Source organism: Eublepharis macularius, chromosome 12 (genome assembly GCF_028583425.1).
Source record: "Eublepharis macularius isolate TG4126 chromosome 12, MPM_Emac_v1.0, whole genome shotgun sequence".
Lineage (NCBI taxonomy): Eukaryota > Metazoa > Chordata > Lepidosauria > Squamata > Eublepharidae > Eublepharis > Eublepharis macularius.
Window position 1 is genome coordinate 10496602 of NC_072801.1, and position 24404 is coordinate 10521005.

Genomic DNA, 24404 nt, shown 5'->3' on the forward strand with positions numbered 1-24404 from the left:
CGTATATTACTTTATATAACTATCGTCAAAAGTTATCAATCAATTTAATCCATATATTTCTTCAGGTAGACTTATTCAGTTTAACATGTTACACGTTTATACCAGAAACAATATTAATTAGTCGGTCCTTATAGTTAGTTATTTTCTATCCATATTCTATATGTTTTTCTATATATAACAATCTAACAAAATAACTGCTTAGACATTTTCATTTCTCTCTCTACCCTCCGGTAAAGTCACCCCCCTCTACATTTCGTCATATTTCAGTAATTCTCGAACTGCCACAGTTCTCTTCCCACCTCCCATTTCTTCAGCACATATTGCTTCAGCTTCCCCCAATCTGTGTTGAACTGTCCTGGGTCCAGATTTCTCAGTTTTCTTGCCATTTTGTCCATTTCGGCCATATACAGCAATTTGTAAGTCCAATCCTCAATAGTTGGCACTTCTTGTACTTTCCATTTTTGCGCATACAAAAGTCTGGCCGCTGCTGTCATGTAAAATAACAATGTTCTATGTTGGGCTGGAATGTTCTCCATTCCCAAGTTCAGTAGCAGGAGTTCTGGGTTCTTATTAATTTGAAATTGTAGAATCTCACTTATTACTTTTATTATTTCTCCCCAGTACTGCCTGGCTACCTCACACGTCCACCACATATGATACAGAGAGCCCTCATGTTTTTTACATTTCCAGCATTTATTAGAAGTGTTCAAATTCCCTAGCGCAATCTTCTTTGGTGTCATGTACCAACGATAGATCATTTTGTAAATGTTCTCTTTGATATTAGTACACGTTGTAATCTTCATTGTGTTTTTCCACAAGTATTCCCATGCCTCCATTGTTATCTCTTTATTAAAATTTATGGCCCACTTCACCATTTGTACTTTAACTGTTTCATCTTCAGTATACCATTTCAACAGTACTTGATATACCTTGGAAATTTCCTTCTTATCCTCTTTCAAAAGTGTCTGCTCTAGTTCCGAATTCTCTGTTCTTATACCTCCCTTTACACAATCCGAATTGTAGAGATCTCTGATCTGCCTGTACTGGAACCAATCGTAGTTGGGAGATAACTCGTCCTGTGTCTTTATTTTAAGTTTAGAAGATTCTATTCGGGTTATCTCCTTATATGTTAAACACTGTTGCTCAGTATAGACAGCTCTCGGATCTATTACTTCATACGGAACTACCCACATGGGGGTTCCTTCTTGTAGGAAGTCTCTATACTTCTTCCAGGTTGCACATAGGCTTTTCCGTATATAATGGTGCAGGAACATAGAGTTCACTTTTACTTTATCATACCATAGGTATGCATGCCATCCAAATATTTTTTTATATCCCTCTAGGGCCAATAATTTCTTATTCTTCAACGTCATCCAATCTTTCAGCCACACTAGGCAAATTGCATCATAGTAAAGTCTTAAATTGGGTAGTTGCATTCCGCCTCTTTGCTTTGCATCTTGTAAAACTTTCATTTTCACTCGAGGCTTCTTGCCTGCCCAAACAAAATCTGATATTTTCCTCTGCCATTTTTCAAACTGCTTAGAGTCTCGGATAATTGGTATTGTCTGTAACAAAAACATTACTCTTGGTAACACATTCATTTTAACTGCTGCAATCCTTCCCAGCCATGACAAATTCAATCTATTCCATTTGATCAAATCTTGCTCAATCTGAGTCTATAATTTTCCATAATTGTTTTTGAATAGATCTATATTCTTTGCAGTCAGTTCAATTCCCAGATATTTCACCTTAGTTGTTACTTCACAATCCGTTATTTCCATTAACAGTTGTTGTTTTTGCTTAGTCATATTTTTACATAATGTCTTTGACTTCTTTTTGTTGATATAAAACCCTGCCAAATCTCCAAACTCTTTAATCTTCTCTATCACTTTTGGCATATTCTCCATTGGATCTTCCACAATTAACATTATGTCGTCCGCAAATGCTCTAATTTTATAAGAAAAGTCCTTTATTTTTATTCCGCGGATTTCTTCATCTTGTCGTATTTGTATCATCAAAATCTCCAGTACCAAAATGAATAGCAGCGGAGACAACGGGCAACCTTGTCTTGTTCCTTTACTTATAGTCAATTTCTTGGTAGTCTCGTCATTGACCACAATTGCTGCATTCTGGTCTCTATAAATTTCTTTAACTGCTCTTATGAATTTTTCTCCCATTTGTAGCTTTTCCATAGTGGCAAACATAAAGTCCCAGTTCAAGTTGTCAAACGCTTTCTCTGCATCAACAAAGAAGAAACCAACCTCTTTGTCACAACGCTTATCATAATACTCAATAGCATTAATCACTGTCCTTAAATTGTCTCTGATTTGTCTACCAGGTAAAAAACCTGCTTGTTCCTCCTCAATAATTTCCGAAAGCCACCCCTTCACTCTCTCTGCCAGTATCTTCGCAAAGATTTTATAGTCATTGTTAAGTAAGGATATAGGCCTGTAATTTTTCACATTAGTCGGATCTTGGCCCTCTTTAGGGATCAGTGAAATGTTGGCTTCCTTCCAGGTGTCTGGAATCTGTTGATCCTTTAATACTCCATTGATCACTTCTTTTAGGAATGGTACCAGTTCATTGGCCATTGTCTTATAAAATTTAGCTGTAAGTCCATCTGGCCCTGGTGCCTTTCCCAAATTTGTTGATTGTATTGCCATTTTTATTTCCTCATCCATTACTTCATTATTCAGTCTGTCTCTCCACGCTTCCGAGATTACTGGGAGCTTCATTTTCTCCAAATATGTCGCTATTGATTCTTTATTAACCACTTTCTTATTATACAATTTAGCATAAAATTTATAGAAGGCTCTACTAATGGATGTCTGTTCCAAATACGTTTTATTATCTTCGCATATTTTGTTTATTATTTTCTTTTCCTTTCTCTTTTTCAATTGCCATGCCAAATATTTCCCGGGTTTGTTTGCACCTTCAAACCCTTTTTGCTTCAGTCTTTTAAGATTCCACTCCAGTTCTTTATTGTTCATTGCTGTTAGCTGTTCTTGTAATATTTTAATGTCCTGGTAAATTTTCTTTTTCCCCGGTCTCTTCTTTAACTGTATTTCTTTGGCTTTTATTTTTTCCATAATCTCCTGTCTCTTCTCCTCTTTCTTTTTTCTGGCTCTTCCATTTAAGTCCATTAGTATGCCCCTAATTACCGCCTTGTAAGTGTCCCAAACCTTGTTGGTTGGTACTTCTTTATTCATGTTGTATTGTATGAAGAACTTTGTTTCTCTTCTAAGCATCTCCATATTCTCTCCCTCTTGAAGTAAATCCTCGTTTATTCTCCATCCTTTCCTTTTGCTCCTTCTCCCCAATTTCCACATAATTGGATTATGATCCGAGCCTACCATCAGCATTATTTCCACTTCCTTAGTCCATAACGCTAAGTCTTTTGAGGCCCAGATCATATCAATTCTCGATAATGTAAAGTGTCTTGCGGAGTAAAACGTAAATTGTCTACTTTTCGGATTTTGTCTTCTCCATACATCTTCTAAGGTTTCCTGTTGTATCAGTTCAAAAAACAACTTTGGTAGCAATCCTCTTTTCTTTTGTGCAGTTGATGATTTTTTGTCTAACTCCAAATTCGTCACTCCATTGAAGTCTCCAGCCAGTATTATCTGATCATATGAAAGTTCATCTAGTTGCTTCCTTAAGTCCTCAAAGAAGCTTTCTTTTGCTCCATTAGGTGCATAAATTCCAACTACCAGCACTTTCTTTAAATTCCATACGCATTCCACTGCTATAAATCTGGCTTCCACATCTTTCATTACAAACTTTGGCTGCAGCTCCTCTTTAATGTAAAGCACTACTCCTCTTTTTTTCTTATTAGAGGCCGCTGCAAAATCATTGCCCAATTTTTTTAATTTTAAATACTTTACATCTTGTTTTCGAATATGGGTCTCTTGCAAACAAACAATATCACATTTTTGTTTTAATAGCCAGTGAAAAATGCTTTTTCTCTTGTTCGGTGAATTAAGTCCATTTACATTCCAAGATATAACTTTACACTCCATAATCATAATCTTGTTGCTGGTAAGTCCTTTTCATTGTCTCTTATAAATCGCTCCATCTCTCGTTCCGATCTGATGCGTCTTTTGGCCCCTCCAAATTCAAAGGACACTCCCTCTGGTAGTTCCCATCTGTACCTGATTTTCATGTCCTTCAAAATCTGAATCAGCGCCTTATATTTTTTCCGGTCCAGTAACACCGATCTGGGTATTTCCTTCATAATGATAATCGTCTTGCCGTCAATCTCCAATGGATCTTGAAACTGTTTAGTCACAATCTTCTCTTTCATATTTCGGGTCGTAAATTGCACAATCACATCTCTTGGTAGTTTCCTCTGGGTCGCAATTCTTGAATTTACACGATATACCACGTCCAGGATAGCCACAACTTCCTCCTCCTCCTTCCCCAGGTATTCAGCTAACACCTCCGTCATCTGTTCTTGCGCTGTTTTTTCTTCCACTTCCGGCAAACCGCGAAATCTTAGCTGCTTCTCCATGTGTTTGCTTTCCGCAACCGCCATTCTCCCCTTCATCAGCCTCATCTCTGTTAGTTGCGTGTCAGTTAAGTTCTCCACCGCGCCTTCTACTGCTTTAACTCTCTGCTGTGTTCCTTGCAGTTCATTTTGCATTATTTCCATACCTTTCTTTACTTCTGACAGCTCACTTTTCACTGTCTGTTTAACCTCTTTGATCAGCTCCGGTTTAATGTCCTTAAGTTCTTTGATCACTTCTAAGAGTTTTTTGTCTAGATTCTCTATTGCCGATTGCCACTCTTTTTTCGACATCGTGGGGCTTGCCTTGGCTCGCTCCCACGAGTCCGCCCTCTTCCTTAACTCCGTGGCGTGAAATTAAGCGTCTTTTTAATTTTTAATTTAAATGTCCCAGTCTTTTTGCAAAGAAAAAACTTTTAAAGAATCCAAAATGTCGGGCGTCTTTTCTCTATGGTTCTTCTATGGTTTTTGTAATTCAGAATGGCTTACTTCCTCTTCCGCTGAAGCCGCAGCTTTTCCCCTTTCAAAGATGGCGATTCCCTTCTTCCTGCCCTCCGGCATGGGCCGCTTCTCTCCAGCAACTCTATTGTTATTACGTACTTCCTGTTTCCTGACTTCCCGCAGTAGCTCTCGCGATGGCAGAATTTTCTCACAGCTCCATAACCGCAAGTATTCAAAACAATAGTCTTAATTCTTTAATAACTTCTTTAAACTTAGTCTTTTTTCTGTTTCGACTCTTGCCGAGTCTTCTCCCCGTTATAATTAGCCTGTTGCAGTTTTAAAATCAACTTTTAATCTTCTTTACTTTTAACAATCTGTCCCGTATCAGGAGATAGTGATCTTTACCTTCCCATTCACTTTCTGTGGGTTGTAATCACTGTTTCGATCTTCGTTTCTCCTCCACTCCTCTTTCCCCTGTTGAAGCTTGGGTACGTAGGTCTTATGCCAACCGCATTGGCCCCGAAACTGCCGCAGAGATCTTTGCCGACCTGTCACAGGGTGGGACCTCAAGGGTCGTGAGGGGGCCCGTCGCGTGGAGCCCCCCCTCGCCCGAGATCAATGCGCCCTGAGGTCTTGAGCGTTCTTTGCCTGCTCTCCGCCTGAGAGCAGTCGGCCGCGGGCTGTTTTGCCCCCGCCAGCCGGTTAAAACGGCAGTCCGGTCAGCTCCGCAGTTGGAGCTGCGTCAGACCTCCATAAATCCCAAACCGGAAGTCCAGGCTGCTTCAGATATCAATTTCTCACTTGAATGCACATAGATTTTTTCTCAGGCACACACACAGTTTGCCTGCTTTAGATAGAATGAATGGGTTTCTCTCAGAAACACAGAGTTCAGATTTCCACACAGGTTATATTTCTCTCAGAAGTCCAAGTAGGGGAAAGATCAGGGGTTTGCGCTTCCCTTAAACAGAAACTGGCACACAAGGCTTGTGGAGATTCAAAATGAAACAGAAGATTTATTTACAAGGAGGTAAAATAAGAAGGCATGTAGGCAGGTGTTTAAAACTGAAGTAATGTAGAGGTTTATAAACTGAACACTTCACTGGTGTGAGGCACAAAACAGTATGGTTCTTAAGTTGCTGGCTTGTATGAGAGATGTTTGTGTTATCAGACTTAAAAGTTGTTACAATAAGCTCTTTCTGAGGTTGGCATTCCTTCAAGTCAGGTGCTCCTATTTTCACACACACACACACTCGCGCGTGCGCACACACAACATGACTTCCCCTTTTCTGCAGTCCTTAGGATACTCCACTGAATCAAACCCTTTCAAGATACTGCGAAGGCATTATAGTTATGCCCCAGCTATAACCCTGTTCCTGTGGCCGAATTATCAAATTTATAATCAAATTATAAAGTAATATGCAATCATTTTCAAATTTACAAGACTGAGATATCTTATACAGTTTATCTGTTATAAGCGAAATAGTTTCCCCATTTCTCTTCAAATTTTTTAATTGGCCTTCCAAGGAAAAGTTAGATGGTTGAGGCCCTGTTCTTCGATTTTCAGATAGTTCCACTTTGCAGTATATGAAAGGCGATAAAATAATAACAACAAAGAATATTGGAATTCACTAAGTAAACCCCATGCATAATGAACTGTTAATCTATTCCCCAATTCCCCACACTGGAGGGGAGGGAGGAGAGAAATAATTCCTTCATCCATTTATTATATTTTTAGCTTACTTTTCAGTCTTAATTAATTTCCACATCTGCTCAGAGGAACAACAGAAGACACAAATGACACATCACAGTCCTAACGTGAATTAGTTTTTAGGAATGGGACGAAGAGGCAGGGGACAAGACAGTGCCACGGACAGATGTGGAGTACGTAGAGAGAGGAATGTTTTCAACCCTGCAGTCAAGAAGCCATGAGACAAAAGGGCAGCAAAGCTCCGAGGATTACAAAGTGATTCTTAATAGCTGCCTTTGTTGATAACAGAGTTAGATAGGTTCCCGCCCCGCCCCGCCAACAATTATTTGATTTTTGTATGTCCAGGGGAGGGGCAGGGAAAACCTGCTTTTGGAGGAGGACAGGAGAGTACTTTGCAGTGGATTGATAGTGAGAGAGGAAAGATTAACTCCTGATTCCTCCCCCTCCTTTCTCCTGTGAAATTCCCTCCTTCCAAGATGGCTTTTCTTTTTCGTTTGTTTTACGTCATTTATTGTCCGCCTTTCTCACTGAGACTCAAGGCAGATTACACAGTGTGAGATAAGTACAGTTAATATCAAGGACATTTCCATAAAATTGTCATAGAGTAAAAACACACAAGTTTACAAAGACAGAGCATTGGGGAGAATCCAATATAGAGTGGAAGAAATGCTGAAACAGGACATAAGCAATTCTAGGGCTGACATTATACAACATGAAGCACAGGTAGCTCAAGGAGCACATATTTAAAACAACAGATAGTATGTAAGGCAACATAGTGGTGAAGTCTATGGTCCTTAACTTATTAGCTAAGCATCTGAGAACCTCTCCCTACAGTACAAAAGCCGTTTTGAATAATTGTTTTGTGTCCTTTGCAGAAAGCTAAGAGAGTTGGAGGACCAGGGCATTGTTAGCACTCTCTGCATAGTTAGGCCTCAACTCTGAACAAACTAGGAAAACACAGCTGGCTTTTAAAAATTCAGGAAGGTCCATTCCAGCCTGCCTGTTCCTGTATGACCAACAGGGCAATATTGCCTCCTGCTGGTCAGAGATGGAAGTTTGCACAGACAACATTCACCAAAGTAGGCGGCAGGTCCTTCATGCACTGGTGCCAGAAACTAAGCTGCCACAGGTATAGCTTTAACACAGTACCCCAGGTAAACCTATTGCCCTTTTCTTGCTCGTCATGCTGACAAAGGTGCTGGAATTCAAACTTAAAGTTGGGAACTTGGTCCCATTCCCTTTGCCAAAGAACCTCTGAATGCATCTTGTGACGATGAAAAGATGCTCATACGTTGCTTCGTCTTTGATAATCTCAGTTTGCAGCGAGGACCCCAGTTGGTGGAGTCCACAGCATAGTGATTATAACACATCCTGGAACAGCATTTGTTTAAACCTTGTTCGAGCAAAAAGGACAATGCCCAAAGCATCGCTCCAAGAGCCCACCCTGAACCACAAGCCAAGGAAGGGTTTTGCAATCCAGTCAAGCAGAACCTCAGCCCCAGTCCTCAGCAGAGCCCGAAGAAGACTCAAAACAACAGGAATGTTGGGATAAAGGCCAGGTTCCGTCGCCCCTCTGAGTCTCTCCCAACTAGGGTGTTTCCAGGCTGCAGAATTTCAGTGATGAGGATCAAATTGACCCCCAGCAATGAGGGTGGGGGGAACTGGCGAAACTTAATTGTTTCCGCTGTCCTAGGACTCATCCATACTCTGGTTTTAACTCAGCCGTAGCAAGTTCAGTTGCTGTGGGGTATTTCACCATCCCTCCCGACACACACTTGCAATTTTTTGGAAAGTGAAATGTGTACTTTGAAGGTACGGGGTGTGTGTGTCATTTTTACCCCCACTCGCATTGAAAAAAGGAAAGTATAGGATGAAACTGATCAAACTAAATGTTCTCCCTGAACTTTTTGCTGCTCTTTTATTCCTGTACTGCCAGTTGCTGTCATACTCAATAAAACCACCGACATTTACTTTCCTGTGACTTACTTTAGGATACGTCCCAACGGCTGAGGCACTTTCCAGCCCCAAGGCCTGATTTGTCCTATAAGAATACTGGCTTTGCCCCCATTCAAATTGTGCATGCGTTCTTGGATCCAAGTGCTGTACCCTTAGGGTCACTTTCCCTAAGACTCTCCTGGTCGAAAATGCGGGCTGTTTGAAACCCTCTTCCTTCGTGGATTACTCTGTGCCTCTGATGGTAAATATACCCCAACCCCTCACTCTGTTCCAATCTCTGGCTAATTTCCTAGGACTTTGTGAGTTTGGGGAAACCGTTTAGTTGCTTCTTGTATTTTCTCTTTTAAATAAAATTTCTCTTTGACTTCGAGAACATCAGCCTTGAGTTTCCGTGGGGAAGGGACCCCATAACATTTTGTGGAAGATCTCACTTTGTTACCTTTCTTGCATAGCCTTCTCCTTGCCACTAATTCCCCTACTCGCAAGAAGTCCCGTTCAGGTAACAAATGAAACTATATCTGTAGTTATGTTTGAGGACAATCACACGTGTATTGCCATATACAAAGGAGAAAGTACCAAAGCAAGAAGCAGATCTATTGGACTTAAATGTGAACTTGTGAGAGAGATGTACCAAAAGGGACTAATCGAGACTGAACATTGCCGCACAGAAGAAATGGTGGCTGATATCCTGACTAAGCTACTGTCTAAAACAAAGTTTGAATATCTTCGTGAAATGTTGAATATGTTTGAGCCTAATGCTGAGATAAAGGATGAATAATGTTTGTTAGATATGGATGCATAATGACTTCCATGTTAGACCTTAAGAAGGGATGCTGGAATATAGGTTGCAAGGTCTGACATTCAGTCATTATGGGGTTAATGTGTTTACTCAGTGTTCTGTTGTTTGTAATTGGGTATTTAAAGTGGAACAGACAGAAGGGTAAGAACAGCTCCCTGGCAGGTGATGATGAGGAAAGAAGGCAATGGACCAGAGACCACAACTGCCCTTGACTTTGCTCCCAAACAACTGCAGAGACTCTGTCCTTCATCTTAGGAGTTCTCAGCATCCATAAATGGATTTATTGAATTTGCTATGTTTTATACCCTGCCTTTCTCGGTGGAAACAATAATGAGGGAGGTGCCTCTGGAAAAGGGTGGCTGTGCAGGCTGTTAACAACCTGCTTCATTTGCCTGAAGTTTAAGCTCCCTGAAACAGTATGAAGCAAGTGAGAAAAAAAGGACTCACAGCCAATTACCGGCTGTTCCAAAAATCCCTGCATGAGCGACCAGCTGCTCTTCTTGGCTTTGAGCAACCAGCTCCTCTCACCCTGTGCATCTCCCCCACCCATAACAAACATTTCTTTAGCCAGGAGATGGCACCACAGGACCACTTTTCGAAAGTCCTTGGAAGAAGAAGTATAAAACTCTCAGGTTGTTAGCTGCAGAATGCATATGCCTTCCCAAACTCTTTCGTGGAGTTGTTTTTTCCCTGTTCTGTATTACATATTCAATATTAAACACTGGAAAATCTTCAGAAATCTCATATCCTGAAAACACAGCAGTTGTGGCATTCATTTGCAGGAAAGCCCTCGGCAAAAGAAAAAAAAATCCCTTCGAAAGCCATGTCAACCTTGACAGGCTAACAGCTTCTCCTGAGCCCAAACATGCAGCTGTTTCCCCAGACACTGATGAAACTCTCAGTTTACACCCTCCACCTTCATTATCTTTAGTGACAGTGGAAATGGTTTAACGGGATTATTTTAGTGCTGCTCTGTACTTGTATTTTTAAATATTTATATTGCATTTATTGCGTTTTAACTGTAAATTTTAATTTGTATAAATGTAATCCACCCTGAGCCTGCCAATGTGGGGAGGGCAGAATAGAAATCGAAATAAATAAATAAATAAAATCTTGAAGGACATTGTACTCCCCTCTCGAAGTTTGTCTGACCGTTGCAGACATGGTTAAGAGCCATGGGGTTATACTGGATCCAGCACCACTACTAGAAAAACAAGTTAATGCAGCTGCAAAAAATGCTTTCTACAACCTCACTTTAGCCCGTAAGATGGCTTCTTACCTTGACACCACCAACCTGGCCCCTTGGATCCATGCTATGGTAACATGAAGACTTGACTATTGTAATGCACTATACATGAACACCCCGCCCCATTCTGCAGTCACCTTGAACTGAACACAGTAACTGATCAGTTACTGTGTTCAGTTCAAGGCATTGGTTATTACATACAAAGCTCTTCATGGCCTTGGTTCAGCACATCCATGGGACCACTTCTCCCTATGTTCCTCCACGGCAGCTTAGCTCATCTGATCAGTGTCTCCTGCAGGTGCCACCCTGCACATGGGCGAAATCGACAGCAGCCTATACACAAGCTTTCTCTGTGGTTGCCCCTACCCTGTGGAACAGCCTGCCTGAGGCACGAACCCAAAAAAATTAACGAACCAGCGGTTCATGGTTCGGTGCCGACGATGAACCCAAACCAGCGAACCGCAATGAACATTTCCTGCTGACGAAGCAGTTTAAGGTTCATGGGCGTCAGAACGGCCCCCATTGGACTTAAGAGAGCCCATATTCCCAGGGAGTGTTTGGCAGGCTCTCTTCCAGCCAGTACCCAAATTTGGTCAAGATTGCAATAGGGATCTTGGAGTTATACCCTCTCCAATCCGAGGCCCCCAGGAAACTCCCATTCAGTACAATTAGAGCCACTAGTTGATGTTGGCCCAGTGTACAAGGGGTTGGCCGTCAGAACTGCCTATCAGGGTTTGCAGGGATGAGATTGGGGTGCCCATGGCTACAGAACACCCCCCTTTCCCCTCCCTCCCCCGGGTGTCTTCTCCCATGTAACCAATTGTAACCAATTTGCAGCTCCATGGTTGGAAGACCTGCCGATCAAGGTAAGCTAGGCTTCGATTCAGGTTTCCAGGGCGACAGGAGTGCAGAGTTCAGGCATTTCCCCAGCTCTGTTTCCAAGGGAACTGATTGATGGTGCCTGGCTGTCTGGCTTCACGAACCGCGGCCAAACACAACGAACCGGGCTTCCAAGAACCATGGCCATGGACCCTCACGAACCGCCGGTTCGCAAACAGACAATCAGGCGGTTCATGGGGTTTTTTGGTTCATAATGTGGTTCGTACCCATGTCTAGTCAGGAGAGCCCCCACTCTCCTGGCTTTCCACAAAGAATGCAAAACGGAATTATTCAAAAAGGCTTTTTACTCAGATAGGTGGGCAGTATTGTAGGGACAGGGTCTCGGATGCTTCGCTAATGAGTTGGGACCATAGACCGCACCACTATGTTGCCTTACATATTATCTGTTGCTTTAAATATGTACTCCTATATACTACCTGTGCTTCATGTTGTCTAATGTCAGTCCTAGAAGTGATTATGATCTGTTTCAGCATTTCTTCAATTTAGCCATTGCATCGAAATCAGCAATTCTTCAATTCAGCCATTACATCGAAATCTTTGGATTTGATTCCTGAATAAAGCCTTTCAACCAAGATTATGGATTTCTTGCTATGAGGGTACAGGGGTCCATCTGCCATAGCCTGTCATCCATAGAATGACAATACGCTTACCAGCTTGTTCAATTGATAATCTTGTATCTTCAAGAGACGCATAAAATCCTTTTGTCTTCAGTATTCCAATCTAGCATTTTTTAATCAATCATTTGCTGTCAAAAGGTGTTCTGGAGCATTGCATTTACTGTTATAGGACCTTTTCTGTCCTGGCTGGCAAATCACTGCATGGAACTTCCCCCCTGGTCTTTCCTGGATGGCAAGTCACTGCACGGAGCTTCCCTGAACCCTTTCTGGCCTCTTTGTGTGGAATTGGTGGTAGAGGGTCTACTATGCTCCAAAATTTTTGGATATTTAAGGAATGGCCAATTATTATATGGAGGAGAAACCCTTGGTGCTTCTGGCACATGGCCACGCTGTTAAGCTGTCCTCAATTTGCAAATTCACAATGCTACTGCATGTCACTGAGGAAGGGGCAGTGAGTTTCTCTGCTTGGCCTGGAGAGTTCATTAACCCCTGGATCTCAGTGGACCTCATAAAGGGTGAGCAAGGGCACCCTTCGGCCTTTGTGGGAAATACATTGGCGCTATCACAGCATGTAGTTTTGGGATTGCTGATTAGTTCTTGCTCATAAAAGGAGGTGGGAAGGCTGAGGACATTCAGGATGCCTTCTTAGGCTTTCTTTGAAGGGGTCTGATCCTGGAGAAAGCTTCATGATCCAGTCCTAGACCGACTCTTGAGTGTTATATTATCCAGATGGCAATATCAGACCCGCATGTGTGTAGGTGCTTTGCACAGTTGGCAGCCCCATTTAAATGAGATGCTGTGTGAGGGTACCAAGGGTTCTCATACAAGCGATTATACCAAAAGAGGTCACACAACAGGAACCGATAACCCATTTTCAAGCTGCCAAGATATAACAAGACAAAACAGGCATCAAAGCACCAAAATTATATTTACATAACCCCCTATAACCTATTTTAATTTGCTGCTAACTAGCCTCACTACTGACTAGCAAAGCCATGAAAACAGGAACCCAAAATCATATGGACATAAATATGCATCGCCACCACTGCTCAACATTTGCAGCAGACTGTTCTACCTCCCCCCACCAATGTTTTCGGCCCCATCAAGTAGACGGAAGCAGGCTAGAGGCCTAAATTCAAGGCTTCAACTGAGTAAGTGATGAACTGGGATTAACTGGATTTATCTGCAGTCTGCTGTCCAGAGGGCCACTGCAGTCAAGACACATCATTTGATGGTGGCCAACATTGGGTAGTGGTTAGAGGGTCAACTAGGATCCGAGATTCCCTGGTTTGCATCTCCACTCTGCTATGGCGTGACCTTGGGTCAGTTGCACACTCTCAGCCTAAACTACCTCACAGGGCTGTTGTGAGGATAAAACAAGAGAAGGAAGATGTAAGCCACTTCAAGCCCCGGGGACAAGCCCAAAGGGGCAGGGAGAGAATAATAACCATAATTGCTCTTATACACTGCTCTTCTAGACAGATCAGTGCCCCATCCAGAGCGGTGTTGTTATCCCCACAATACAGCTTGGGCCGAGAGCAGCGGCTGACCCAAGGCCACCCGCTGGGCTCATGTCAGCGGTTGGATTCAAGCCAGTGAAGTGCTGATTCGCCCCCGGACCACGTAACCACGGTGCCCTCAGGAAGGGTCTGGGAGGCAGGAAGGGGCTCTCCCTCCAGCCAGGGCAGCGACCGGGAAGGGCCCCTCTCCAGCCCCAGCCTCTTCCTCTGATTCGCCAGGCGGCCTGAGGCCAGCCTCTCCCACAACCGGGGTGCTCCCGGCGGTCTCCCCAGCGCCGCATCCCGCGGCCAGCCGATCCCGAGCCGCGCCCCATCACTTCCTTTCCCTCCCTACCCGCCGCCCACTCCCCGGCCCCTTCCGGTCCCGGGCGAAGCCGAGGCGCTTCCGGGCTGCCCAAGAGCGGAAAGAGGCGAGCAGGTGGGGAGACGCCGAGGGGGCGTGGTCACACTTCTGGTCGGAAACCGGCCCCTTTGCCCCTCCTCCCTTCCCTCTGGACGCGGCGCAGAACCGAGGCCACACCCGCTTGGGCCACGCCGCCTTCCGGTTGGAACCGGAACCCCTCCGCTCCTTTTCCCGTATCTAAGAAACGGGGCGCGCCCTCCTAAAAGGCCTCTCCGGAAACGCGGGCTGTTGCGTCGATCGTTCCGTTCAGGGCTACACCCGCGGCCAAAGACGCCGAGAGTAGCCCGGGCGGATCCTCCTGGCGGGGCGGGCGGGGGTTGGAGCAGAGGAGCGTCCCCCGCACTGCTCCTGGCGTAGGGGCGAGAGGGATCGGTCTGACTCGCAAAAAGGCAGCTTCACACGCACGTTGTGGTGCAGGCGGGGAGTTGAACCCTGCTCCTCCCTCCACGCCTACTGCAACAGGACTAGCCCTCTCTTACACGCGAGGAGATGGCGTGTTCTGCAAAGTAAAAAAACTGCCTTTCTTTTACAAAGCTGAAGTTTGATTCCCAGCCCTACAAACTTTATTTTGAGGTGCATAGCGTTTCCATTTTCCCTAATATTTGTGTTTGGCTTTGCGAATAAGGAACTGTGAACCAACTTCAGCTTCCTCTTTGCTTTCAGAAAACCCGGCTTATTCTTACGTGCTTTGTTGTTATGTGCATTTAAGAATTAGCCAGGACAGTCCTGGTGATATATTAACTTTGGAAAACAGCGAGTTGTGGAGAAAGTTAACAGATTGCAGGCAAGGACCCTTGTTGACCAAATTTTAGCTGAATTGCACTCCCCCCCCCCCCCGCTTTTTGTTTTAAAAGTTCAGCAATTGCAAGAGGTCTGCAAACAGAGAGGACAGGCCAGCCACTGAAGCGCCAGCCCTGGGCAAGCTGTCCATGTGATGGCTTTACAGGTTTTAACTGGCTTTATCAACCAGATATCAAGCATGTCATTAGGGCAAGAAATACTTTTTTAAAAAAAATGTAAACATGCAATTCTCAATAAACTTCACTCTGCAGCATCATTCTTTGTGCACATGTGCCTGTTTCTTCTTTGTGGTGGAATTACAGCACCTCTCAGTACAGGACTGCCCAAAGGAATCAGTGGAAATCACCTCTTAGCTAGGTGACTTGTAAGATGCAGATATTGCTAAGTTCAACCCCAATTCACCCTCTGGTTTTAAACCAGCAAGAATGAGATACATCATTTTGTCCATTTCTTTGTAGGAAAGATTGCTGATGAGAAATAAATGCCTTCTGTCATGTATCATAACTGCTGCATGGTTCCAAAGCATGAAGAGGAATCTTTTAAGAGATGTATGCAAGTGCAGGAGAAACTGCATGGTACATCCCCTACCACCTTTGCTGAGGGCCACAGTCTCTGCTCAGAATCAGAACGAAGGTAATCTGGACATAGAGCATTAAGGGCGTTTCCACAACATTGTAGAAATAAATTACCAAAAAACTAAAGTTAAGGCATTTTGTAGATGTCCTACCAAATGCCTTAATTTGAGTTTGTTGGTAATTTATTTCTAAATGGTACTAATTACTTAGGTCTCCTGATCCAGGCATGGAGCATAAATGGCCATAAAACAAAGCAGGTGGCCAGTTTTAAGTATTTAGGGGGTAAATTGCATGCCTCTGGTTCGAGGAAAACCCGTTGTGTCTATGTAGCCAATCTGGACAAAAATCTGCCTGTAATATCAACTTCTTATGGACCAAGAGTGGCCAGTGTATTCCAGCTGCTCTTAAACTATTTTGGGTCAAAACACTGGCTCTTTGTCTATACAGGACCATGATTGGGCCATCATCTTGTTTTGCACCTTTGGAGCAAGTGCAATTGAAATTCCTGAGAGCCGCCCTGCAATCGCCTTGCTGTGTTTTAAATTCAAACTTGCATTTGGAAACAGGTATGGTAAAGGTGGAGGCGCTAAAGTTAAATTTCAAGCCTCAAGGGTTATCCCCCTTGATTCTTCAGGACAGTTATCAATCCATGCAGCTAAAGGCAACTCAGCTGGTGAATTTGAGCTTTTCCCCTTGTTCTGCTCTGGAAATGGGGTATGAGCAGGCAAAACAAGTTCTAAAGCAAAGGGTGATGAATATTGAGCAGCAGGTAGATCTAGAGAGGTCACCAACCTTTCAGTGTTCGGAAAACTCCAGAAACATAGTTTCCCTGGCTTCTTCTCTTTTGAAGATCTCTAGTCACAGCAAGGCATTTTCCCTTGCTGGAGGTGAAGAATTACCCTCTGCAGATTTGGATAAGGAGTATAAAAATGTTCCCAAGACAGACAGGCTATGTCCTTGTGGTTCAGGGAAGATGGAAATTATGGAAAACATTTTACTTCGTTGTTCCTTGTATCAAGAGGCGTTTATCCTCCCCTTATTTAGTAGGTATCCCAGTCAATCAGGCTCGGCATATGTTATAATACTACTAATAGATGAACATTCACTGGTGACAGCATATACTGCAAAATTCTTCATGGCAGCCTGCAAATTTGTCAGAAACAGGTGACTTAAGTTTTATTTATACGCTTTGTAGAATTCTAATAATTTTACCCACTATTTTATTAATATGTATCCTCTGAATTATTATATGTGACAATTTTAACCTTATTTGTCATAGTGGCTGGGAATTCTCACAAGACTTGTGCTGGTCTATGACCATACTAATAAAAATTTGATATGATATGCTTTGCTCTTTGCTGGGAAACCTTTTCTTTCTGACGACAGGGAAAGGCACTCTGTGTATGAACAAAGGTATTTTTACAGTAGCCATCCATCTATCTAGCAAGTTTTAATTGTATCCATCCATACCAACCTCAGGGTTCCCTCTTCCCTCTTTTATCCTCACCATGACTCTATGCAGGTAACTTAAGCAGAGGGGAAATGACTAGCCTGAGATCTTCCTGTGAGCTTTATTTGGCGCGCGGGGGCGGGGGGGGCGGGATGGAATCCAAACTCAGATTTCCTAGATCTGACACTCTGGACCTCTCCTAACCAGTCATACGGGACTGAGTCTCTGTGCCAAGATATTTTTTGATTTATCAACTTTACATATAACTCCACCTTCCTTACCGAGACTCGAGGTGGATTACAAAACCAGAAAAACACTACCATAAAGAGAACCAGTGGAAGACAGACCACTATCTCTGCCACAACTGGATTTCTACTGTCAGAAAATGCAGTGCAAACAAGATAATACATGCAACAAACAGTGTCCCCAAAACCTACAAAACAAAAACAATTGTACCCTGAGACTTTCAGCACGCTCTGTCCCCGAACCACAGTCTCCACCCTCTGAGATGGGCCTCAAAGAGGGTACAGAAATTGTGGCCCATTGTGTGTGTGCTGACAACTGGTGCTTTTTATCCACTCCTTTTCCCCTTCTCTTTGGAAGACCCTGTTCACAAGTGTGGGAGGTGAGGGGGGACAGACGAATGAAGTGGTTGAATGGGCTGAGCCTTTAAAGACCACAGTGTCAGTTTTTACAAAAAATGTTTAATCAGTCTTCCTTGTGTGTGTGTGGTGGGGAGGGTGACAATTCCAGATGGGAAGAAACAGTGAAAGCAAGTGTGAAGACAATCCATGATCCTAAGGAGTTTATCATCATCATCAGGGCTTTTTTTCAGCAGGAACGCGGTGGAACGGAGTTCTGGAACCTCTTGAAAATGGTCTCATGGCTGGTGGCCCCGCCCCCTGATCTCCAGACAGAGGGGAGTTGAGATTGCCCTCCGCGCCGCTGAGCAGCACAGAGGGCGATCTCAACTCCCCTCTGTCTGGAGATCAGGGGGCGGGGCCACCAGCCATGTGACCATTTTCTCTGAGGGCAACCCACTGAGTTCCACCACCTCTTTTCCCAGAAAAAAAGCCCTGATCATCATCATTTATAGTTCACCTTTCTCACTGGGCCCCAAGGTGGATTACAAGTATGAAAAAAACTTTCCAGGCAATCATTAAGTAGATAAGATTTTTTTGTAATGCAGTTAGGCTAGGATTGTAGAATGCAAAGCCTTTAACACTCAGAATCACGGCAGCTAAAGGGAAACTTTTAAAAGCAGAGCCTGGCGACCCTAGGGGCAACAGAGAAAAGCTTCTCAGTGTCCTCCAGAGAGGCTGCTTTGCTTTATTTTTGTCTCAGCCCCACTGGCCACTCCAAAATGCCTCCTCAGCTCCGCCCAGACATGCAAACTCTCTTCCAGCTCCAAGCAGTAGTCCAGCAGCTCTCTCAGTGGCTGGGGTACACAGATACCCTCCCCGTTAATTGGCAAGGGCATCACTGAGAAGCTGTGCCAACACTGCCGGGGGCTGTGACTCTCCCCATGGCTGCTAGCGCAGCTATGCTGGGCTAGGAAAATGTAATTTTAGGAAGGTAGCCGTGTTGGTGTGCAGTAGAATAGCAGGATTTGAGTCTAGTGGCACTGTAGAGACCAACAAGATTTTCAAGAGTTTGAGCTTTTGAGAGTCAGAGCTCCCTTCTTCAGATACTGGGTAAGGTAGTCCGGCTTTGCATAGACAGACTGTGCCCACGGGGCAGTGGAACAGCTTGCACATACGGGGGCTACCAAAGGCCATCTTTTCATTGCTGACACTGTGTGTCCAAGATGGCTCAGGGCTCATCCGGCCTCTCCACCCCCTGCAACATGCACTTGAATCTGGGGACTCTGACATCCGAAGGTCAACTGCCTTCTGACCACACAGATGTTGGCCAACTCAATGGAAACACACAAATGGTAAAAGGAGATTTTGCATGCTAGGCCAGTGGGGGAAAGGTCCAAAAGCTAACAGCCTAGATAGTCTTTAAAAAATATAGAAGGTAGGTAGATCGCTGGAAACTCACAGTCATGTCCTGACTTCAAAGTTCAGTGCTGGCATTATGATGGCTCATACCATGCCCATTCCTGTAGGAATCACCTGATACATCGCACAGATCTAATGGGATGCAGTTTTTCTGATGGTTATAAAGGGAAGCAACCACAAAGCAACCCATTTTGACGCAACAACTTTGTAGTGTCCTTTGAGCAGGGCTCCTTCTCTCTCCTGTACCAGAAAGCCCCGGTCAGATTCTCCCTTTCAACCCCCAAGGTCACCCCTCCATCAGAACTAAAGCAAGTGGGAGCCCTGTTTATGATCCCACATTCCGTGTAGAATTAGCCTCCCAATATATTAACAAAATGCACTTGAATGTACCTTTGCCAGATTTTCCACCCTCCAGTGCTGTTGGTTGCACAGATGGCGCATATTTCCTTGGGTGGACTTAAATGTTTTTTTGGGGGGAGGGGGCAGGTTTAAGGTAGACTGTCAAGCTAACTGTGTAAATGTGAACCTGAGAAAAAGGACCTTAACTTCATCATTTCATATACATTTTTCTTGAGCATGGTGATGTTCGTTCATGCCCTCACTCATATTCCTGTCCCTTCATTGTTCCTCTAAAAGAAAATGAGACGCGGAAGCCAAAGCCAGTGTAGATTCCGTGTTCCAGTTACAAACGGGACTCATGTAAAAGCTGCATGTCTGAAAATGCCTGTGCAATTCTTTGACCCATTCATCCTCGTGCTCCACTGAGGGATGTCGGTGCTGCAGAATCGAGTTTGCAGGTGTGCACATGCAGCCCCAACTGGTGTAGATGTGATGTTCACCTAAGTCTAGCTGGACGTCTTGCTGAAATGCAGTGGTACTACCGGGGGTGGGGTGGATCAGCTGGGTGCAGAGCTTCTGACCCCCACCTCTGCAAACTGTATTTCTCCTGATGCTGCAGAAATCTACTCTGAATGGAGCAGCAGCAGCTAAAATAGAGACACAGAACCTCCACGTCCCCCACAGCCAGCCTGATGACTGGCCATGGGGAGGAATCCAACTCCTGCCAGCCCTCTGGTAGGGGGCCTGTCTAGTGGAGCCACATTGCCTACATTGGTTCAGGCTTCCAAGATCTCACAGGCCCAGATTTGGCCTGACACCCTGGGAGTGGAATGTGCAGCTCAGTTAATTAATTGCACCTGTGAGCTGCTGCCCAGGGAAGGTGCCCTTGAGAGACGAAGGAGTCTTGGCTCCGCAGGTACTCCTTCTCAGTTCTCAGGCTAGCAACGCTGATTGCAAGTGTGCCTCTGAATGGCTGACAATCATAGAAAAGATGGCTCCTCTCTGTTGGATCCTCCTATGCTACTTTATTCCATCAGCATGTGAGAGACTTTGCTCCATGCCAGGCCTGAGATGCCCATACCTGCCTGGCATGGTTTATGGTCTCTTGTTTGTGAGTATGAGCCTCAAGCCTCTTCAGAGAAATGCAAGTTAGCAAGCTTATGTTTTTAGTCAGTTAGCTTTAGTAAAGAATAGGCAAGCTGTTTGTTAATGTATTTTGCTTGTGCCTTAATAGAGTGGTTCCTGCACTCTTCTAAGTTAATAAACCATCTATTATATATAAGTCTTGTGTCTTGAGTGCCTGACCAACTGAGTGCAAGATCCCCCAGAGTAAAGAACCCAGAGACTGGTGAGTCTCAAAGTCCCACCCTCCCAGGAGGCCTGCTAGAAGTCTGAGCGGCTGTAATCAGCACTTGGAATGGTGGGCAGGATGGCGACCCCCAAGAAAGGGCCTTCTGACCCACCTGCCTGTCCCAGCTTCCCTATATGCCAATAGAGATGTGGCAAATAGTTTCCCAGGCAAGGAGGTCAGAGATGTTGCCTTGCGATGCACAATGTGGGTCCGTGAAATAAAATTTTAATTCTGAGGGGCAGCCACACAGCGAGGAGAGGAAACTTCTGCTCTGCGTGCAGAAAGTCACCAGTTCAAACCCCAGCATCGCCATTTAAAAATAACCTTCGAGGAGCAAGTTAGCAAGCTGCTACCTGCCAAAGTAGACAGTTCTGGTCTAGATGGTCCAAGCTGGTCTGACTCTGTCTCTTCTTCATATGTTCACATAACCTCAAGGATGTCACCAACGGGGCCTACGCAAGTTAGGGCCCGGCAATAGAAGAACGAGACTTTTTTTTAAAAAATGACCAAAGAAGGCAGAGTTTTGTTTTTCAATTGATTTTTTTTTTATGAAAAAGGATCACACATAATTGGCCAACAAACAATGCAAAAAAAAAAAAGGGAAAAACTTTGAAAACATAACAACAGGGAAAATAACAGGATGAAAAAAAAAAATAACCTGGCTCCTTTCCTCTCGATTGTCTGGAAAAATCCTTGTGTTCCATAGAAGGCAACGGGCAGCTAAGTGCTCTCTATTCAACATTCGCATAAATTCTCTCTTTCTGTGTCTCTGGAGGTGCTTCAGCCAGCACAGGACACAATTTGTTACGTAAGCAGGTGAGAACTTCCTCTTCCCCTGTTTCTCTCTCTTTTTTACAGTCACAACCCAACAGGAAATAAAAAATAAAGAGTCTAAATGTCAGACTGTGTTTTTTTTTTATAATTTCATACTTTTTCACAGTTTTTTAAAAAGTTTATATATTTATATATATTTATATATTTATATTTTATATTTATAATTAAAAAGTTGAATCCATTTTTGATTTTTTTTCCTTTTCTTTAAAGAGGTTCTATAATACAGGGGGGAAAGGGCTTCATGAGTCTTATGGTACATTAAAACTGTACAGAGTTTGTTTGCTTTTTTTTAAAAAGAAAGTTTATATACCGAAGTCTTCGGCAGCTGTGGTCCAGAAGGTGGGCAGTACAGATCAGCACCACTGTGGTTCTTTCAGAAGTAAAGTTGTGAAGGATTCTAAAAAAAGGGTGGGGGGGTGCCTCCCTTCCTCCCTCCCTCCCTCTCAAATTGGCTACACTCTTCAGTACCCAAAGAGTACTGAAGAGTGGTAGATAGTTAAAAATCTGTCCGTGGAAGTAAGTAAGTATGGCCCCACCCTTGTAGTGCTGGAATGGTACACTCCGTTCCGGGCGGAAACAATCTTGGGGTCTTAGGCTGTGTAGTGTATGTTTGTTTCTCTAAGTGCAAGATGAGGACATTGCTCCAGGCTGTTTCTCCCCCTCGCCCTCCCTCATCCCCATCCCCAAATTTGCCTCGACTCTGCCACGGCTGTTCAACCTTCTCTCTTCCTTGGCAGTGTCCATTTTTGGGCTCCTGCCCTGCCTTGAAATGGCAAGAGGCAAAGTCCAGAGCTCAAGGCCCACGATGAAAACAGAATGGTGGAGATGATGGTGGAATGACCAGACAGACAAGGAGATGGAAAATGTCTGACTGGCATCAATTAGGGGTGGAGCTGTTCATACTTAGACCTGCCAAGTTAAAACGCATGCACTGACAAGTCGAAGGCAGTTTCCTGGATCCCACCAGCCAATGTTTCCTGCGTGGACAGATCAAGGTCCCCCCAAGTGCTGTTTTATCTTTAAACTCTTTGTGTGCAGGGGGGGCAGGGGGCGGGGAGAAAGATTGAAGATTTTGTTCCGTATGAACACCCAGGAGTCCTTGAGAAGAAAGTCTGCTGGAACAAGATGACATCCAGCAGTGTTGTTTAGCTTCCTGCCGTAAGAACAGCAAGCGGTTGACAGTGTGCTTTGCAAAACACGCCTCCCCCGTAAAAAAAGTTGTGTTGTATATATAGGGAATGGCAAATTAAACGGAGAACTGTGTTTCTCATCAGTCCCAAGAATGACTTACTTACATTCAGCTTACATGAGAAAGGAAATGGGGTTTTGTTTGTTTTGTTCAAGAGACTACATCTGCACAGATTAAAAAAGCTCTCCCTGGCAAAGGTTGGCAAGGGGCAACAAGCTGATCCAGTCGATTTGGCAATTTTTTTAAAGAAAGAAAGTTCACGCCAACACAGCCCAGGGCCTGTTCTTAATCTTGGGAGGGTGTCAATCAACAACACTTTGCCTGAGCAACAGCCTTCTGGGCTTTCTGTTGAGCATCAGTTCTGTGCCAGAAATCGGAAAGCAGTTTTTGGAGACAAAGAAGTCATACAAAAGTTCCAAACGATGCTTGGGTTTCCCTCTGTCCTCATACTATCCCCGCCAAGCTAGTGTGCAGCTGGCAAGGAAGGACAGATGGGTGCCCCAAAAAACTGGAGAGTGTTGATTCCGGATGAAAAGTTGTCCTCTTCAAATATCCTATGAAATGGTTCTTAATTTATCCTGTTTTTTTTTTAATATTGTCTAGCGCTCCGGTTCTCAAGGGCAAAAAAGAAGTTCATTGCACATGTTTAGGATCCGTGGGAAAAAATTAAAACAAAACAAAACCCTCAAACTCTCCTATGCCGTTCTTCCCCAAAAGCCACGTCGCTGGATCCTGGCTGTCACCTGAGCCGTTACAGGAAGTCCCTTGAAAAAGAGTCTTTTTATTTTCCGTCTTTGCTATGATGCGTGCGGACATTACACAATCATGCTGTCGTTAAGAAACAGGCACATACGTTCAGTTTGTCCCATTCTTCTCCCATAGAGGTGCAGGTATGAGCAAACGCTTTGGAAGAATGGGATGAGGGGGATGCCTCTCAGAAATCCCTTTTCCAGGGCAGTTAGCAGATGACGGGGACCCCATCTGTGTTGAATATCATGCCTGTGGTGGGCTCGTATGTCCCCGCTAGGTAGTAAAGGTCTTCACTATCTTGATACTTCTTTGTCTTCAGCATCTGTTCATACTGTTCCAGGTCAACCACCAAACATTTGTGCGAGATGGTCTGGACATCATTTTCGTCGACATGAGAAGATTGGTAGAGGGCTCGCTGGATTAGAAACAGAACGGAAAAGGGAGATGTTGACAGGCAAGCCCTGTGGAATGTCCCTTCTGGACTGCAGATACTAAGAGCCCAAATGCAAAGCTAGAAGAGCAAGGAGGTCTCACCTTATTCCTTATAATCCCATCCTTGGTTCCTACACTAGTCTCAGGTTCCTATTCCTCACACACAGGGCTTTTTTTCTAGGAAAAGAGGTGGTGGAACTCAGTGGGTTGCCCTCAGTGAAAATGGTCACATGGCTGGTGGCCCCGCCCCCTGATCTCCAGGCAGGGGGAGTTGAGATGGCCCTCCGCTCAGCGGCACGGAGGGCCATCTCAACTCCCCTCTGTCTGGAGATCCCTCATGGTCCAGCTTGATCAGAGGTGGTGGAACTCAGTGGGTTGCCCTCGGAGAAAATGGTCACATGGCTGGTGGCCCCGCCCCCTGATCTCCAGACAGAGGGGAGTTGAGATTGCCCTCCGCGCCGCCAAGGAGATCAGGGGGCGGGGCCACCAGCCATGTGACCATTTTCAAGAGGTTCCAGAACTCCGTTCCCCCGTGTTCCCCCTGAAAAAAAGCCCTGGTTTTAGAGAAGAGCCTTACCTACAAAGC

At 44.4% G+C, this 24404-nt stretch overlaps 1 protein-coding gene across 4 annotated transcripts in view; it reads right to left on the minus strand.

Moving 5' to 3' along the window:
* Nucleotides 1–21147: 21147 nt before the first annotated feature.
* TNRC18 (trinucleotide repeat containing 18) overlaps nucleotides 21148–24404 on the minus strand; it is a 109551-nt gene continuing 106294 nt past the window's right edge. For all 4 annotated transcript variants that reach the window (XM_054995628.1, XM_054995630.1, XM_054995629.1 and 1 more), the window contains one exon: nucleotides 21148–23801. In XM_054995628.1, the coding sequence (XP_054851603.1) occupies nucleotides 23595–23801 (207 nt within the window). In that variant the 3' untranslated portion in view covers nucleotides 21148–23594. The remainder of the gene's footprint in view (nucleotides 23802–24404) is intronic.